At 40.3% G+C, this 19,399-nt stretch overlaps 2 protein-coding genes across 2 annotated transcripts; both read right to left on the bottom strand.

Moving 5' to 3' along the window:
- Positions 1-267: 267 nt before the first annotated feature.
- On the bottom strand, positions 268-12,864 carry capn9 (calpain 9). Its single transcript, XM_080028942.1, has 21 exons — positions 12,745-12,864; positions 12,360-12,565; positions 10,632-10,701; positions 10,420-10,538; positions 9,743-9,876; positions 9,064-9,232; positions 8,632-8,715; positions 8,004-8,089; positions 7,144-7,218; positions 6,600-6,757; positions 5,552-5,709; positions 4,973-5,181; positions 4,261-4,297; positions 4,073-4,153; positions 3,651-3,708; positions 3,288-3,352; positions 3,087-3,155; positions 2,506-2,584; positions 1,732-1,848; positions 1,306-1,364; positions 268-746 (listed from the first exon to the last, which is right to left on the bottom strand). The coding sequence occupies exons 2-21, from the start codon at positions 12,558-12,560 to the stop codon at positions 720-722; spliced, it is 2,055 nt and encodes a 684-aa protein (XP_079885068.1). The 5' UTR covers positions 12,561-12,565; positions 12,745-12,864; the 3' UTR covers positions 268-719.
- Positions 12,865-14,363: 1,499 nt separating this feature from the next.
- taf5l (TAF5-like RNA polymerase II, p300/CBP-associated factor (PCAF)-associated factor) lies at positions 14,364-19,312 on the bottom strand. The gene is made up of 5 exons (XM_080029655.1): positions 19,169-19,312; positions 18,413-18,554; positions 18,053-18,157; positions 17,083-17,843; positions 14,364-16,722 (listed from the first exon to the last, which is right to left on the bottom strand). The coding sequence occupies exons 2-5, from the start codon at positions 18,549-18,551 to the stop codon at positions 15,925-15,927; spliced, it is 1,803 nt and encodes a 600-aa protein (XP_079885781.1). The 5' UTR covers positions 18,552-18,554; positions 19,169-19,312; the 3' UTR covers positions 14,364-15,924.
- Positions 19,313-19,399: the final 87 nt, after the last annotated feature.

Raw genomic sequence — 19,399 nt, 5'->3', positions numbered from 1 at the left:
TGATTTAAATAAATTAACAATTAGAAACATTTCAGTCCCTCTTCATAAGTCAACTTGTAAATAAACACCAACTTTGCCTGTATACCTGTAAGGTTCCACTGTGGCTGACTGACAAGTGGGTGACTGTCTAATTCTTAAAGTTATTAAGAAAAAGCTAATTTAATTCAATCCAAAATGTTCAATGAATGTTGCCTTCAGGTACGAAATGTTCAGTTTCATCACAAATGTTGACTGATATCTGTCCAACTCATTGATATTTCCCCAATACACAACTCCAGAAGTTTTATTCAAAATTTATTTCCATTCCTGGCGAGAAAATAAAACAATGTTTCATCCAAAAAGGCATCATATCAATCAGCAAGTTTCATCATTTGATCCCACGTTCCAAAAACTATAGCACAGAAAGTTTCTCACATTATTTGCTCAGAAAAGAATGGATAAAAAACTTGTGTGTCCATGGTTACGGCTTGAATGTTCATTTCATTTATTGACGGCTCTTGACCATAGTATCCATGTATGGAGCACAAAACATTCAAATAAAAACAGAAAAAAACAATGGTGTACGGCATGGACAAAACAAAAATTCTACTTAAACAGTGGTTGGACATTTTTCAGATAGGCACCTGTTTTACCAATAACATTTGGTCTTTCCGACCTCAAAAGCAAAATCAACAAACTGCACACGCTTTGTTCTTCTGGTGGCGTCTGTTGGTTTCTCCTCAGACATTCATCGACAACATCAGGAACTGTGATAGAAAAGATGAAATAAAGTTAGGTCCAAATAAACTGCGGGTCCCAGAACTTCACAAGCTAAATGCTGTTTTACGGCAGTATATTAGGGCAATTGTCATCCAATAAAATTTTTTTTTAAATGTATTGAGCTAAGGGAAGAGTAAATACACAGAGAAAAAGAATACTCAGAATAAAAATAAATAAATCTTTATGTCATAAACTTGCAAGAAAAATCCGAAATGTACTGGGATTAAAGTCACAAATTCACATGAGAAAAACTTGCAAATATACGAGAAAATATTTTTTTTTCATGTAAATTTGTTTACAGTAAGTTTTTCCTTACTCTCCTTACAAGTTTGTTTTGCATATTTAAGTCTTTAATAGCCTCCATATTTATTTTTACTTTTTTTAATTTACCTACAATGGCCCTAATATATGCATGTAAAATACAGCTTGTAACCAGAAAGATAATCACATGACCTGGGTGATCCCACAGAGCTGGTGTATCAGGTGTGGTGAAACAAACCCTGGACTGTATGAGTATCTGCAGAGATTAAAGGAATGGTGCTCTACCTGCATCATGTTCATTTTAACGCGTCCTCTCTTGTGGTTGTCCATCGCTTGGAACACTCCTGGTGCAGAGAGAAGAAATCCAGTCAGCACAACACGGCAAATTACTTTTCAGTTCATTAAAAGTTGAATTTAACACCTATAAATGTCAATGTCAATAATGGACATTTTTCTAGTTATTTTGTCATTTAAGTTTTTATACGTTTTTAACATATTACTATTCTTCACAGTTTAACAATACACACAATAAAATACACAAACTGAAAAGAAAAAAAGACAGCAGCTCTAGAGTATAATTCAATCTGGCAATCATATTTTCAAAGTCAGCATTTTCTGTCATATATTTGAGACATTCTTTAATTTCTGGCTCCTTTTTTGTAGTTATTTTAAATGAAGAGTTGAATTTTTTTGGGGCGTTTTGTGACGTACTGAACATATTTTCCAGGCGGACGATGCAGGTGAGGTAATCGTCAAAGTCGATGTCGTAGTTTCCGTCGGCGAAGCGAAGGCCGACCAGCTGCAGCAGCTTGTTGTTCAGCGTCATGCCTTCAGGGAGACAACACAGAAACGTTACACAACATTCACATACACACACACACACACACACACACACACACACACACACACACACACACACACACACACACACACACACACACACACACACACACACACACACACACACACACACACACACACACTCACACACTCACACACTATCAACTAATGACTATTACTTTTACTGGCTATAGTGCTATTTCTCCTGTGACCACTATTAGTTGTTGCAATACTACTTTTATTATCACTTTTAATAATAGTAAAACATATCATTTTAAATGGAAAAACATCAATAGTCTTCCTCAGTGGATGGAGGAAGGAATGAGATGTTGTTTTAAAGTAAGTATACCTAGAGTTGAGTTTTATATATTGCATTATGAAATCTGTATATAAACTATGTTTAATGAATACAAATATTTTCCATAATTGAACAGAACATGTCTTTTTTCTGGAAATCAGTCACAAGCAAATAAGAAAAACAAAATGACAAATTTAAATTTGGAAATCGGAAAAGTATGACTATTGAAACAAAAAGTACTTTAGGCAAGGCAAGGCAAGGCAAGGCAAGCAAAGTTTATTTATATAGCACAATTCAGACACAAGGCCATTCAAAGTGCTTCAAACAGTGTTCATGTGGACACTCACCTGCAGCTTTGAGAGCACTACGGAGCTCGTAGGACGACATCTTCCCTGAGCGGTCGGTGTCAAAGGACAAGAAGAGCATCTGCAACAACACAACGTTTATCTTTAACAGACTGAACTGCAAAATATCAACAGCCCTCGCAAAACTTCCACCATCAGAGCTGATTCCCAGGAAAGTAACTTCAGTTAATTTACTTTAGAATTGTATTCCAGCACAATTTCAAGGTACTTTAGATGATGCTTAATTGTAGTTTTTCAATTTTTTTTATGCTGCTTATGCTTCTGCAACACTCAGTTAGAGGCTAAACTTACCTCTGCTACAATAATGTGACAGCTTATTTACAAGTTATTAAAATTAATAATACAAACTCATACATTATAATTTGTTATGATATGGTGTCCATGGACAGATAGATAGATGGATAGATTGTTGGTACTTAGAGTACTTTGGTTGCCTTTATATTTCAATTTCTGAATACAGGACTTTTACTTGTAACTACTGAATTTTGACTCAAGTAAAATATCTGAGTATTTCTTTCACTACTGATATTTTTAACAGTTTTAGCCCATGAATCAACACTTACAATCCACTTCTTCATCTTTTCCCAGAAGACCTTAAACTCTTGGAACTCCAGCTTCCCTGTGCTGTCCTCCTGTTTTTACTGTCAAGGAAACAACCTTAGAAAAGCATCGTGGCAATCAGATGATCCAAATATTGTGTTATTAAATCATCCTGTTATCAAAAGTTTAAAACGAGTGAGTTAGTGAGTAATATGGAAGGATACATCCATCAGGTTGATTATACTGTGGCAGGTGCTGATACTCAAGCCGTCAAATTTGATCTCTTTTCCTGGAGACAAAGTGGATAAAAAAATAACATTATTCAACAAAATAATTAATTTCATTTCATTTCATTTATTTACGGCTCTCGACCATAGTACATGGTATGGAGCACAGCACATTCAAATAATAATAGAACAAAACAATGGTGTTGCTCAATAACATTGCATTACAAAACAAGATATTCAGTGAGTTGTTTGAGGCTACGAATAGCTTTTACAAAAGGAGGGTTGATACTGTATCTAGAGCAGATCAGAAAGATTATAAAAATAAATTCAATAATGTATTTTTTCTCTTAATTCACTTACTTCTGCTGAGAACGCCGTTAAGCAACTGCTGGAGCTCCAAGACATCAATCGCCTCGTCCTGGAGACACAACAAATGAATCAACACTAAAGAAAATTGGCTTAAAAAGTGCTATATAAGTCAAGTCCATTTACCATTTACCATTTTTCGTTTATCCTCAAGTACACCCAATTTCATTATGTCTGACCCTTGGGTTTCAGAAAACTATCAAAATCCCATCATGGCATAATATTAAAGCTGCACTAACCAAGTTTTTGGCCACTTGGAGACAGTATAGCACATATCATATTTTATGTTTGTATATCTTCATATCAGTAACACCTCAGGCCCAGGTCTTCTTGTACCTTAGACCCTCTACTCTTCACAAACGTTAGATACTGCCTTTGCAAAAATCTGATGAAGGCGAAAGCTGCAGTTTTCTTACATCTCCAGCCAGTTGTTCAAACAGCCTCCTGAGGCCTTTCTCCTCGTCTGTTTCCTCCTCCCTAGAGCTGGGCGGAGCCGGCTGGGGGAAACAACACAGCGTCAGTATATGAACACAGGGGTCGGTTGATTTAATAAATTGATTGATTACATTTTATAAATATGGCTGCCTATATGTGATTTACTTACATCTGGCAGGTCGGCATCTACCTTGCTTCCCATCTCTCTGTGTGACAAAGCCAAAGAGAAGTCAGTGATGGCAGACATTTCATATTTTTTAATGATTAGTTTATAAATTTTTCACAATTATTTAGTGTTATCTCAAGTATGCTTTTCTTATCAGATTGTAAAAGCCACAAAAACAGCTTTTTAGACCAACAAGGAAAACCAATTTGTAAAAGCTGTGTTAGGGGGAAAAAAAGAGAGTTTTGTCGAGCTGATTGCACTCGTCTGCTGATGGCTTGAATGTTACTAAATGTTATATGGAAAAAGTTACACACTTCAGCTTTAAACCTATATGTTATTGTGCATTTCATTCACAAAAAGATGTATCAAAGATTTTGCTGAAATAAAAAGTGAAACAAAAGGAGAGAACTATTTTGATTATATTCTTCAAATTCGGTATATGGTCTAAAAGTTTCTTAATTTTTACTATTGTTTTAAATCTTTCAGATTCTTATGTTTACTGTCTGAGTTGTGTCCTGTAAGGAGAAAAATTAGATTTGAAGGCTGTATTAATCAACTGAGACAGTCTGATAAACACAGCAGGGGGGTGTGATGAGTATAAGACAATAGAAGAGGTGTAACCTGTCAGAGAGTTTGTGGAATAAGCATTTGAGGAATGTAACATTTCAGTCAGGAGACATACAATATGCAATATGTCTCATTACAGTCCACTCACAGAGCTCCGGCTTTCTTCTCTGAGAAGACCCTGATGAGGAAGTCTGCCTCGTGGTGTGGCTGGAAGGTTGTGGGGACGACCAGGTATTTGCCCGGGGGCAGAGTGAAGCGCTCAGACACCTCTCGCATGTTGATGTACGTCTTGCTGCGAGCTTTGGACGCGTTGTAGCGGAAGAAATCTTTCCCCAGTTGGTCCTCTTCCTCTGGAGCCTGGACAGACAGAGACAGCGTATATACGGTAATTAATAACTATTTTACAATGCAAAGTCTAGTTCTATGCCGATGATACCATCTTCTATGTCAAGATGGATTTTAATGTATGGAGCCCAGGAAGGGACATGGGAGAGGGGAAAAATCATAGGTAGGAAAGAAAAAGGAATTCCTATTAGTTTTTCATTCAGACTATTTAATGCAACAAAAAAAAGGCTAGGAAACCTCTTCAACGACTGTATACGCTCTGATGTTGCGGTCTGTTTTGTTTATTTATTTAAAATTGACACCAATGTAATTCCTGGTCAGTTTCTTAACCCTGGACACAATCAAATCAGCAGCGTTCTGCGTGTTGTGTTTCTTTTCTCACGTCGTAAACAGCGAATCCGATGGTCTCCATGTCGAGGCCTTCCTTCCTCAGCGCTCGTCTGTTCTTCTGCATCAGAGCGATCACCACGCTGCACACGTCATCTTCATCATCAGCGTCTTCCAGCTGCAGCTTGAACTGAGGGTTGGTCCAGAATGTGTCTGGAATGAGACAGTTTTTGAATTAAAGCTGGGGTATATGATTTCTGATTGGTCAAAGTTAGCACGAGCTGACACTTTGACCAATCAGAGCGAGGCTCCGATTCTCTGTTCTTTTTGGCTGTTGGGACTGTCCATTCACTTTGGCACGACTTTGTTGGTGTAGAGCGTGTCAGGGAGGGACCATAGGGGAGGGACCAAAGAGATCAAGTGGAGCGGTTGAGGTATTTGGATTCGAATCTCTAGCTCAACTGCCATTTTCTCCCCAAATCCTCCACCCCAGCTTTAAGTACCAAATACGCTGTAATACAATTCATTCGTTCATCTTAAATATTTAAATCAAGTCTGTTTATTTTGTAGTAATGTATTGGCCACATTTTGTTTTACTCTCTAAATATGAAAGAAATGCCCCTGCACCTTTTAATAAAAGACTGCACACTGTTTCGGCTTCAAATAATACTACTGACTCTATTCATTGTACAAAGTTCCGATAACCATAACCCTAACCCAATCCATTGTATCGAAACATTTACTTTTTTAGCTCAAGTCTCTTAATGTGTCAGATAGTGTGTTGAGCCCTCTTAGATCATTCTTAGATACTGCCTGCAGTCTAAATCACATACTCTTTCTTTGTACTACACTACTAAAGTACAGAAGAGTTTTAGGGCCACAGGAGAGAAAAAAATCAGATAGGGAAGATTTTTTTTCCATTATGTCAAGAAATGTCAAGAATAAAGACGAATACTCCAAAATGCTATTGGAGTTAGTAGGGCATATATGTATTTTCAGCATACTACAGTTGACTTGCATGTAATGGGACATCCTAAATATTTTTCTGGCATACTAAATAATAGGCAAGTATGGGTATTGGAATGCCGGGCTAGTTTTCTTACCAATAAAGTTCCTGCAGCCTCCAGCGGTGGAGCCTCGGATCCAGTTTCCCTCGAACAGACTGACCTCCCAGTGCCGCTTGGCGTCCGTCAGGGCGTCTGGCGTCATGTTGCAGATCTCAACCTTGTTGTAGTTCCTCTTGAAGTCGCCAAACTCCATCCTGGAATCACAAACACAATCACTGTCACTTCAAAATACTCCAATGTGTACAATACAAATGCTTAAAATTTTACAATTAGAAAATGCATTTGATGTACGTCATGAATTTCACAAAAATAGATTGGTTAAACTTTCTGAAGTTCGGTTGAAAAATGTATGTATATGGATATGTGTATTTTTCTTTTTTATTGTACTCTCAGACATTCACTTGTCTTTTCGTAAGACATCTGCTTTTTTAAAATGTAATATGTATGTTTTGACCATGGACTGCGGCTGCTAAATTAGCTGTGCTTTTTTCTGTATGTTATGTGTGTTTGTATTCACTCTGTTCTTTTAACTGAAAACTTCAATAAACATATTTAAAATAAATTCATCATGTGGACTCACCAGAATTCCCCGTTGTCTGAGTTCTGCAGGAGGCGATTTTTATCTGATTGGTCGACGTAACCCCACTCTCTGGAGCTGGAACAGGCAGGGGACGAATAACATGTTACATCCTTATAATGAAGGAATCAGAGAGAAGCTAAAGGACTATAAAGTGATGTAAAATAACAAATTAAGACGCAAAATGGCCACATAGATAAGCCAAAAAAAACCTACAAAAATACAGAAAATAAAACAGAGAGATGAGGAACTATGAGAAGATGAAGCCATGTCATTTAAAATATAACAATAATAATAGATAATATGAATAGTCGTAATAATAATATGAACTAGATAATAATATTTATAGTCTTTTGTCTGTTCCAAGGGGAGAATTGTCTCATAATTTGTTAAAGGTGAAGTAAGCGCTTTATTTATGTTAATATAAGTGTTAAATCGCTCTTTATTCATACAGTGATCACTTACATAATGTGCGCGTTTCATAAAGCCGATCTCTCAGTCAGCTGCTCTGCATGTAATCGTCAAATAAACTTTTCGCGGGATCCCGAAATTAATATCCAATCACAAGAGAGAATTCTACAAACCGACACCCGTCTCACCCATGGTCTCACTGCCGGTGCACGCCAGAGCGACAGCTGGGTGAATGTTTATGCGCCTACAATGAAAGGTAAAAATCCTTTCCAATGTCTGTTTTGATGGTTTTTATGATGTTTTATCACACAAGACCGCAGTGCATTAATGTGGTGACGTAGGGACGAGCGAGGAGACTGCTAACTGCAGTAACTGACAGGAAGTTAGCTAAAAGAACCATTCCGCTTACAGCACCTTTAATGGATAAACTTTATGTCGTCCTTAATGCTTACTCGTCACTCCAGGATCCATTCCACTCCACCTGCCCCCAGGGGTTCCTCACCCGCACCAGCTGGACCTTCTGACCTCTGACGCTGATCTAAGAACACATCAGATTTAGACGTTTCAAATTGGTCAAAATATACAGTTTTTCTTAACATTTTATTTAAATTTTTTGTTAGGCTGCATCTCAAATGTCTGTATCTCAAAAACTGAAAAGGGTTATATCAAATGTTTGGTAGAATTGGAATAATTTCATAAAACTTCATTCGGGATTTGATTCCATGTAAATCTGATATTTAGCATAGCTGATAGTTCATTATTTTCAAACTTAATTTTGTGATTAATTTTTCAAAGAATATCAACTTTGCCTACCAAATAAGGCATGAGTAATATGTGAAATCACCCCCCCCCCCCCCCCCCCCCCATGTGTAGCCTCATGACAGTTTTCAACAACACATTTTGTGTTTCTACCAATAACCTACAAAAAGAAATCTGTGTTTTTTCCCACTTAATGAACTTAATATAGTCTTTAGTCATTGATGTGGTAAATACCAATCTTTGATCTCCAGTGCTGATACTATTTCCATTCAAAAGTAAATTTATAGATCAGTCTTCTCGGCTAAAGGACATTGGTCTCACCTCCTCCACTCCTGTGACAGAGTAGGCGTGTCCCTTCACCAGGCCGGTGGTTGTCTTGGCCTCAGACTCTGCAGAGCTCGTGATCTGGAGGAAAACAAAACACCCAAAGACGTTTAAAAAAGAGCTTGGAAACCATTTATAGACCATAACAAGAACAAAGCATTAACTCTTTCCCATAACCAGCCTAGTTCAAATAGAAGTTTGAAGAGCATGGTCGACCCCTCTGACATCCGTAGTATTTTTACTTGTCAAACAATATTTAATATGTTTTGAATCAAAAATAATATTATCACCTCTGTGCTTTTCTTCAGCTAAGTATTAAACTTTCAAAAACCCAATAAAATTATACTTTTTAAATATTTGTTGATACAAAACCTCCTGTATGAGGGGTGGAAGTAACAATAATTAAACGGCATGAAGAAGAAGATTTACATCGATGGAGCATCCCATCATGGAGCCTCTGTCCAGGGCCTTCTTCATGGTGGCAAACAGGTTGCCGGGCGCTTGATTTGTCTCGTACACTTCACCCACACCGCCGGTGAAATCCTCCATAGCCTCCATCGTGCTGCCGCCCTTCAGCGACTCGTAGCTGCCGTGCATCCTAAAATACACAGAAATATTGTTGTTAGATACTATATGTTAAATGTTTTCTTTGTTTAGGAAATTGTTTAGTTATGACGCTGCATTCCATAGACCCATGTAGTCAGGCAAAACTTGATTATCGTCAGTCTAATGAACCAACATGAAGTGAAGGATAAGTGGTAGGATGGCCTAGCCCTAGATGAAAGGGGTCAGAATAGTAACCATGAGGTCTCTGGTTTGATCCCCGGGTCCGGACAGGAGGTTGTTAGTAGAAAAACTAGTGGTTGCTGCTATTACATGTACGGTGCCCACAATCTCCACCATTGTGTCCTTGCGCAAGGCATTTAACCCCAAACTGCTCCAGGGGCGCAGTACTATGGCTGACCCTGCGCTCTGACCCCCTTCGAAGTGTGGTAACTTGAGAGGGGATATGTATAAAGAGTGAGACGAATTTCAATGTGCCTTGTGTACAATTGACTAAATTGACTTAATTAAATGTGTATGTAAAGTGTTGTGTGTTTATGGTTACTTTGCGTAGGCTTTCTCCAGCAGAGCGCTCCAGAACTCGTTGTTGGAGGCCGAGTGAAGCATGATGAGCTGATTCCTCACCGACGGCAACCGGTCGTCCACGACAACGTCCAGCCATTCGTTGTGCTTCCAGAACTAAAGAAGCAACAAGGAAATAAAGTCATAAAACATTTTATTTCTGATGTTCACCTATTTAATTTATTTACTATCTGTAACAAACAGAAGATCTGAGGTTAACATAGGTACACGTCAAATCTGTCAAATGACAAACACTGACAAAATGTCCTATATGTCTAAACAATGTTGAAATGTGGTTAAATAGTGAGAGAAGACTTCCATAAAAGGGTCAAATATGTTCAAAAATTTTCGCAAGAAGAGTTACATGTAGTCTGAATAACATCTTGGGCTAAATTTGGACCAAATCACAGCCCAGTTTTCAACGACAACTACATCACTTTTAAAAAACAAAAGGACTTCTCTTTCAACTTTAATATCTCTATAACAGACAAAACCTCTCTCCCATGTTTGCAGCAAAAAAGTCCCTGAAAAGATAACTTTGCAAACATTTTACCAAAAGAGGGGGGTCAAGCTGTTAGGGTTAGGGTTTAGGGTAAGGTTCTAAATAGTGGGGTTTAGGATGGGTTTGGGTCAGCAATGCAGCGTTAGCCTCTGTTGTACCTGGAAGTGAAAGATTCCGGCGTATCTGCGTTCAAAGTCCTGGTCGTGGGGTACGACCCGGGCCAGGGCCTCTTTCTTGAGGGTCAAGGATGCGATGGCCGCCAAGAGCCAGCAGTCCCCTATAGTGACAAACAGATGCATTATGGGTAACTGAGTCAAATAAGTGCATTTTAAAAACAGAAAATGTCTCGTTCAGATAATTGACTACTAACCGAGCTGTCCTTGGCAAATGTCTGTCCTGTCTGCAGCGCCCACGATGAACTTTGGGTTGTCGCATAGCTCCTGTAAAACAGGCCAGAAACAGGTTTATAAATAATAAAAAATGACAGTTGAAGAGGTGACACAGGTGCCTTTGAAAGGTGCGGTCACATTCCAGGCATATTAGTAAGCCTGAAATCTCAGTCACTAGAACACAAAAAAACTAAAGGAAGGCAGCTGAAGCATTTTACTTTGAAGGAACGCCCAAGAGAGAAATGTATGTTTCATTGTAACAAACATAAGGGTTGAGTTTTCCACTGTTTATTCTAGCCATGGGAATAACTTAAAGGTATGTTAACTAGTAAAGATGCTGGAATTTAGCTTAAAAAAACATTTGCTAAATAAAAAAAAACATTATATAGCTTTAAAGATGTCATTATAATATGAAAAGTGTTTCAGATAATGTCTTATTCTGGAGCTGAACAGGTGCAAACAGTGTCACAACACTTGTACTGATAACACAGAGGTGTGTGGGGTATAAAGTCTGCACGCTGACAGCACCGCTCATGTACTTTACTCTATTTACAATGTTTTCTTGTAGAACTGGTTTTGCAGCTAGAAGTCTGGAGAAAAAAAAACTTAATTGCTGGGTTTTTTGGGTGTGTTAAACGCAGTAAAACTAACTTCTAATAATCTTCCACTTCATTCATTCAGTGCCGTAATATCAGTAATCAGTGATTGTCTGTGTTAGTGCTGTCCACACCCATTCATTTACGTAGTAGTAGAGTAGTAGACAGCTCTGGTGAAGCGAATGTATATTGTGTTTCATTTATTTTTGGTTGAATTTAACCAGAATTCTCAGTGCCTTTAAGACTATTAGAATAGGAAATATGACCAATTTTATCACCAAAAACGACTACAATATTACAAGTGTTGCCACAATCTCTTATCACATGATCAGTTCACCCCGAAAACACAACATTTCATTCTTTCAATATTTAAAAAATGCTATGGTAAAATATTGTAAAACTTCTGGCCTCAACAGTACAACATAAATACAATTTTGAGATACTTGTTCCTTAGTACTTAGGTTTTCTTTACGCATTCCTTTAACAATACTGTATTGATACTTTTACTTTGATATTAATAAGAATACATTTTGTTTGAATAGCGCTTTTCAAAACACTCAAAGACACTCTACATAAACCAATAGAACCAGCAGATAACAACACATAATGTGCAGTATCTTGATAGGTTGAAGACTAATCAGAAGAGGTGGGTTTTGATAAGAAATTTGAGCTTTAGTTCCCTTTTCGATACATGTTTATATTGTACTATAAAGTATTTTGTTATATCTTATTTTAGTTTTAGTATTTCAAGTGTGTAGGAGAACAGGAGTGGGAGTAAGAATGTCATGGTAGGCTAAAGTGCAACTGCCTGTTTTACCGATTTGACAATAAATATCTTAGATAAGATAAGACAAGACACCTTTATTGTCATTGGTAGCTACTAAAAATACTAAGAAATTGATTGTGCCCCTCCCAAGTAGTGCCCCCCCCCGCACCACCCCCCCCCCACACACACACACCCACACACACACATCACACTGAACACACATCACCAATCATAAGAAAAAGGGAAGGAAATTGTTCATTTGTATAAAATAAATAATAAAACATCCATATAATCTTAAATCTATGGTAAATTATCTTAGTATTTCTCCCATAACTTCATGTCCATACCTTTGGCCTCTTCCATTCAATGGGCACAGGAGGGTCCTGGCTAAAGAATATTGTAGAGTCGACGGCGGGGAAATCTGGGTCTTCAAATAGGGTTCCATTCTGCAGACACTCCTGCCTCAGCTCCTCAAAGGACTTGCCATCGTTCTGTGTGTCCACGGCTTTGGTGGAGCCCCGGCCCGACAGATTGGACTGTAGAGGCATCTCCTCTTTAGGGGTGAAAAAGTACCTCAATGCGTGGAGAAAAGGCTAGTCCTGAGTTGAGTTAGTGTGTGTGATGGAGTGAGTATAGCTGCTCTAAATGAAGGCGTGAGTGAGTGTGTGTGTGTGTGTGTGTGTGTGTGTGTGTGTGTGTGTGTGTGTGTGTGTGTATGTGTTTGGGACGTACCTGTCGGGTCGGTAGGGCTGGCAGGTACACACCCTCTGGACAGAAACTGGTTTATCCTCCCGTGGTGGTGAACCTCGCCCCGGCTGCTGACTCTCTGTCGATCTGGGTTTGGCTTCAGGAAACACTAAGAATCCATTCCTAATGATTAGGCAACAGATACAAGTGGTGTGGTCGGTTCAAGTTAAAGGGACAAGACCAGTATTGTTACTATTTAACCTTACCTGGGAGGGTGCTGGAATGTAACTAAGTATATTTACTCAAGTACTAAGGCCAGACACTAGGGTGACAATTTTAACTTATCATGAAACTTTGCCAGTTGATTGCTTGCATTAAAAAAATAATTGTATTACATTTTTTTCCCGAAATGTTTGAATAAATATAGAAATTTGGAGAAACAAATGAATTATGGGTACATTTGCATCTTTTTAAAAATCGAAAATCCAAGGTTTTTAAATACCGGTAGCTGAATATTTTCACAGTGCAGTATGACTACTTGCCTAAGTGAGTGAGGGATCTAAATAATTCATCCATCACTAGACATCCAGGATTATCAAAACTAAAAGACAAATAATACATCAACATTTGAGCCTTGTAATCATTCATTAGATTCATCTCGTGATCCCGGGTTGGGAGTGACTTTACAATAATATTCTGAAAAGTAAAGAAAATAAAATGTTCCACTTCGACATTAGTCTCCTTCACGGTAAAAAAAAACTGTAATCATGGTGACATAATTACTAACTGCCTATCCCCAATGCCAAGGGCCTTTAAATGTATCACAGTACCCCCTAAAGGTACAACAATGTGCTTTGTAAGAGTGCAGGATGCATGTCTTGAAGTTGAAAAGTATTTTTTTGATACATTGCAAATTGCATTACATTTGCGATTATTTTGCTGTTCAGTATATACACTTTACATTTCTGCCAATTATATTCCAGAGTGTGGACCAAGTGTGTTAACAATTTCCTGTGGCATAGTTCAATTGGCTGATCGTCCATGCTGCACCCTGTCACCTACAACAGCAGAATGACACCCAGACTGTGTCCTTTCTGTCGGCTACAACTTCCACATTCCTCCTGCACACATTCCTCACATAGATTCGGATGAGTGTGTGTGTGTGTGTGTGTGTGTGTGTGTGTGTGTGTGTGGACAGATTATAAGTGTTCTGCTGTGTTATTTTAACACATACAGTATAAAGGGTTTGATTGTAAGTGTGTCTGACTGCATTCTAGATGCTATGTGACTTTATGTAGACATGAATGAGCCACAGATATCCTGGGTGATTTACAGTGAGTGAATGAGTATCCTCCTCCCATTATTTCTTCTTTTGTTTCTGTGGATAAAACAAATCCTTTACCAGTCAAGCTTGAAGTATAAACAGTCCATTTTAAACAGCAATTCTGCAAACTTAAATACCAACAACTGCAGTAAAGAATGAAGACAAAAGCTTTTGTTGCTCTAACAACACACTACCTGACGTCTTACCATCGCAGCTGTGTTAAATACAGAGTTAATATACACTCATTTGAAAACCCATAGAATAGAGATGGGACATTAAAAGATTCAGAAAACAAACTGAATGAAGTGTTCGCTGTTATTTATTCTTTGTTTTTGGCTACAGGAGGGAAATTAAAGTTCACTGACAAAACAGAAAATAGGACAAATTTCCAGGTTGAAATTAGAACAATTTAACATATATGAAAACAATCCAAATCAATTAGTCTCTATACATCAGTATTTCTTCACCCCTCGTTAAGCCAAACTATTACAAAAATATCATATTTACACTTCTGAATTTGAAGCATTGCACAGTTAATGCCACTCGCTGAACAGTGCGACAAAATACAGCCTTCGATTCATAGAAATTTCCTCAAAAAAGGTTATTTACACTATGTTCACTGACACTCAAACACCTATAATAGACAATGGACTGTTGTTGTTGTTTGAAATCCTCCCTTAAATATCTTTCAACTCCACAGGTATCAATGCAAAACATATGGATGTTCTCTTCATGTGTGAAAGAGCAGCAAGTTGTTACAAACACTGACTTTTAGGATCCTATATTCCATCTCTGGCATGTAAAACACAAGATATCTTTTAAAGGTGCAGTCCACCATTTACCATTTTGGAAATATGCTTCTTCTTTACCTTCCATAACTTCTCAAAAGAAAGAAAAACCTAATTCAAAATCAAATTGACATTACTATAAAGGCTAATACCAGTATGTCGACTCGTGTGGCTTGCTTCATAAAAATACCTTGGCACAAAGATTGGAAATGGGGAAACTGCTAATTCAAAAACGATATATTTTTTTTTTTAAAGACATTTTTTGAATTATAATGTGAACAAAGGAGCATTTTCAGCGTCTCAAAACGTACTTCCTCATAGATCAGGTGTAAGCTCTAAGGACCAGTCTAACCTTATCATCTTACAAGATACAATACATTAACAATATGGTTCCAGAGTTGTTGGAAGGTGTATATACAGTACGTTTCCCCTGTGCTTCCAGTAATTGCTGGATTACCAAGCTATGCTATGCTATACACAACCTGGACAAAGGAGAGCATTGAAATGACTGTCTGTGGGTAAAACAAGCTAAGCTAAGTGTGATTTAAACATTAAAACGTGGTAAAGCAGGTGCAACTCAATGTACAGTTTACTGCAGAGGATAGTCCTAATCCCATAATACTCATCCATCTTTACGATCCTGCAGCAAACAAAATCAAATTAAATATCCAAGAATTTACTTTTAGTTTTTTTTCTCCAACTAGGAACTATATTATTCAATTGTCACATTTTATATCTTACTTCTATAGATCATAGAACTTGTGCATGACAGCAGAGTTAATAGTTTTTTACCACTACAAAGCCACAAAGCTTTTTAAATCATCCAATACAAGAGAAACTGAGGAATTCTTTAATACTGACACCTAGTGAAGACTTTGGTCATTCAGAAAATACCACCAAGGGAAGAAAATACACTGGTACATCTTAGCCAGATTTTGAAAAATGAGCCTTATGGATGACAAAAGTGAAGAAAAAAAATATATATATATATTCAGCCTTATTTTCTAATGAGGGAAACAAAACTGTGACTCCTCAGTGTGGCTGAGCTAATGGAAAAAAACATATATTCAATCTTTTCTCCCAAACATAAACCGATCCACCAGACCTCCTCGGCTACTGTTCCGTTTTCTCCTGTGCGGTGCCCGTCACCAGCAGCAGGTTACAGGCCATGAACTGAACGTTGAGCACGTTGCTGGTGTTCCCGGTGTACAGTCCCACCAGCTCCCCTGACGAGCCGTCGGCCGGCGTCGCGCTGTGGGAGTTCCTGATGTCCCAAACACGGACAGAGTTATCTATGGATGAGGACGCTACCAGGCTGCTGTCTGGGCTGAAAGACAGACTGGTGACGCTGTCTGTGTGTCCGCGGAGGTCTTTAAACAACGCCCCTGATGCTAAGTCCCATAGCTTAACCCTCTGGTCCTCCCCGGCGGACGCTAAATACTTCCCGTTAGGAGAGAAAGCTAACGACAGGACGGGCCCGCGGTGGCCTGTGAAGAGGCGAACAGACGCCCCCTGCTGGGTGCTCCACAGACGCACAGTCTTGTCCGTGGAGCCCGTTGCTAGGTAGTTTGAGTTTGGGTGAAACTTGACGCAGTCGACGTCCGCGAGGTGCCCGGCGTAGAGCCTGAGCGGGTAGGTGCGTGAGAAGGTCCAGAGGCGCGCGGTGCGGTCGCTGGAGCCGCTGGCGAAGTAGAGGCTGCAAGGCGACACGTCCACGTCCCACACCGGGTAGGCGTGGCCGCGGTACAGCGCCGTGTTGGTGAAGCTGCCCAGGTCCCAGTAGCGGATGGTGGTGTCCTCGGAGCAGGACAGCAGGCCGGAGCTGTCCGTCAGGAACGCCGTGCGGAACACCGGACCGCTGTGGCCGCGAAGCTTCTTTACCTCACTGCCCGAGACGTCTTCCTCTTCCGTCTGAGAGAGAGAGGGACAATGTCACATCTGGTGTTACACAGATATATCCTGAACGGTGACGTTAGTTTGTCTTTGTTTGAGTTATTGGGTTGCAACTAAAGATAAGATTCACTCTCGTTTAATCTGTTGAATATTGTCTATAAAATGAAGACAACTACATCCACTTCATTTATCAATTGAATACAAGTAAAGCAATTTTGATAATTGATTAATCATTGGTCATTTACAGCAGCAAATATTTTGTGGGTCAGATTTAGAAAACATTACACAGCTCGAGGCTCTGGAAACTGAATTAATAAAGTGTTTTTACAACATGATTAAAACACATTCAGTTTATACTTTTCCCTTCAGTGATCTCACCTCTTCCTCCAGCAGGTCACAGGCGAGGTGGATGAGTGACACGTCGGCCTGATGCGGTTTGGCTTTCAGCTTCCTGGCCCGCAGGCTCCACAGCTTCACGGTGGAGTTATCGAACCCCGCAGCCAGCAGCCGGCTGTCGGCAGAGACCTCGGCCGTGTTTAACATCTGCTCCGTGTGGTGGAAGGCGTAGAAACACACGGTGGTGAGCGTGGGGGGGCCCTCGTGCACCTTCTTAATGCAGTCCTGCAGAGCCTCCAGGGCGGCCTCATTCTGTGGGACGCCTGCTGGGACCTCCACCCCCTCCCCGCCCTCCGCCCCGTCCACTCCGGCCCAGGACGAGGTGGCGTTTGGGGCAGCGGTCGCCCCACTAGCGGCCCCGTAAAGCTGGTAGTCTGTGCGCCTCGATGCGGTGACTTCCAGCTGCAGGTGTGTGCTCAGAGCCCGGCAGAGGGCGCTGTTGTCCTCACTCTGCAGGTAGCGCAGCAGGTAGCTGTAGGCCGGCTCCGACAGGTGCACCACGTACTTGTGCTCCAGGAAGGCGCTCAGTTTGGGGTTGGCCGCGACGTCCTGGGCCGTGAGAACGTGGCGGAGCTGCTCTATGGTGGCTCGCTGCTCGCTGTCCTGGAGGAAGGCGCCATGGAAACGACTGTAGAATCCGTCCACCGCCGCCTTCAGGCCGCAGTGCACCATGTCCAGGTGCAGGTAGACGAAGAGCGGGTACAGGACGCTGCTCACCTCCTTCGCCCACGAGATCTCTGTTTCTGATTCAGGGGAAAGACAAAGTATTGAGGGTTTGGTTACTAAAAAAAACATGTTCACATTGCATCCAAATTACTTCCTAAACAACTTACAGCAAACATTTTAACTGCTAACTATATAGGTAATGTCAAAGCTGTGTTAATACCATGGACATATTACACTCTTTTTCAACTAATGGATTGAACGTGCAGTAAGAAAGCGAGTGTGATACCTGACAGGAAGGAGCGCAGTCTGGAGAACTGCGTCTCGTACTGCTGGGGGTCTGACTGGACGGGCGCCGCGGAGACAATGTTGGCACAACCCGACTCCGTCTGCACTGCTCAGAGAATGAGGAGGAGGGAGAGGCCAGTAGAGATAAATGTTAAAAACAAACACAATGGGGTAACAGTACAATAGTACAATATGTCCCTTTAACTGGAGTTGATCATCTGATGTAGGGCTGGCAATAAAGAGGTGACATTTATCCTGATTCCTGACAATTATCTACATCCACAGATAAACCTTTTTGGCCATATCAGCGATTGGCCACAACTTACTGATGTAAAGCACAAAAGTCTATGCAGAAACCCACCTGTGAGGCTGGCTGCCATCTCCTCAGGTGACTGGAAGAGCTTGGCCCCTTTCAGGGAGCCGTCAGTGTCCACATACTGCCTCCGCTTCAGGTACTGGGCCACGGCGTACTGGATCTGCTCCGTGCGAACGCGCTTCATGACCTGGAAACCATTTTTTTTTTTTTTAAGTTTCTTTCATGTGACTTTTATAATATGAGTGTAACAGTGCTCCTCGTCCATAACAGTGCCTCCCTGTATGGAATTATAAACTAAAAAACACAAACAAAAAGGATCATTCCGTCAAAATCACACACTGTCACACACCTGAGACGTTCCAGACAGAGGCAAACACTTGCACATCACCTGTCCCACACACAGGTCACATAACATCAGTCACTTTAAAAGGCGTAAACTGAGTGTTTTAAAATAGGAAAATGTCTGTGTATGTTTGTTATAGTGCTTAAAATAAGATCCACCATCTCCATGACAACATTAACCCTGCAGAGCCATACAGCATCTTCATGAGCTAATCAGCGAGCTAACGTGTTTACTGAGGCTTTAAACATCCGATACGTATTCCCCGAGAGTCTGAATATATTGAAGGACATTTTGGACGCTAAAAACAACTGCAGCGTCGTAATTATCCAGTCTAAACCCCGGCATGTTTCTACTTTACATGGGGAAGCCTGATTGGAGCTAGTATGCTAACTTTAGCCGCTAGTAGCAGCGGGCCTACATACGTTTTCCCTGGATGGATCCTAGAAACAGCTACTCACTGCATATCGCGCTTCTCCGTCCCCTCAGTGACTGTTTTCAGGCCGAGAAGTCCTCAAAGTAACTTGGCTTTTACAGGTTAATCTACGTAGCTGTGTGTTGTTGCCTCTCCATCATCGTGGTGGTTTTTCCCCGATCCGCCTCCATCAAGTCATGCTAGGCTAAAAAATAACCCGCCGACTCGGTCATCGACTAGTCCGCCTGGATTTTCCCTTCCATAAACTGACAAGGAT

The sequence above is a fragment of the Ammodytes marinus genome (genome assembly GCF_949987685.1).
Source record: "Ammodytes marinus genome assembly, chromosome: 6".
NCBI lineage: Eukaryota > Metazoa > Chordata > Actinopteri > Uranoscopiformes > Ammodytidae > Ammodytes > Ammodytes marinus.
The sequence above is the reverse complement of the archived record's forward strand: the minus strand, read 5'-3'. Positions and strand labels throughout refer to the sequence as shown.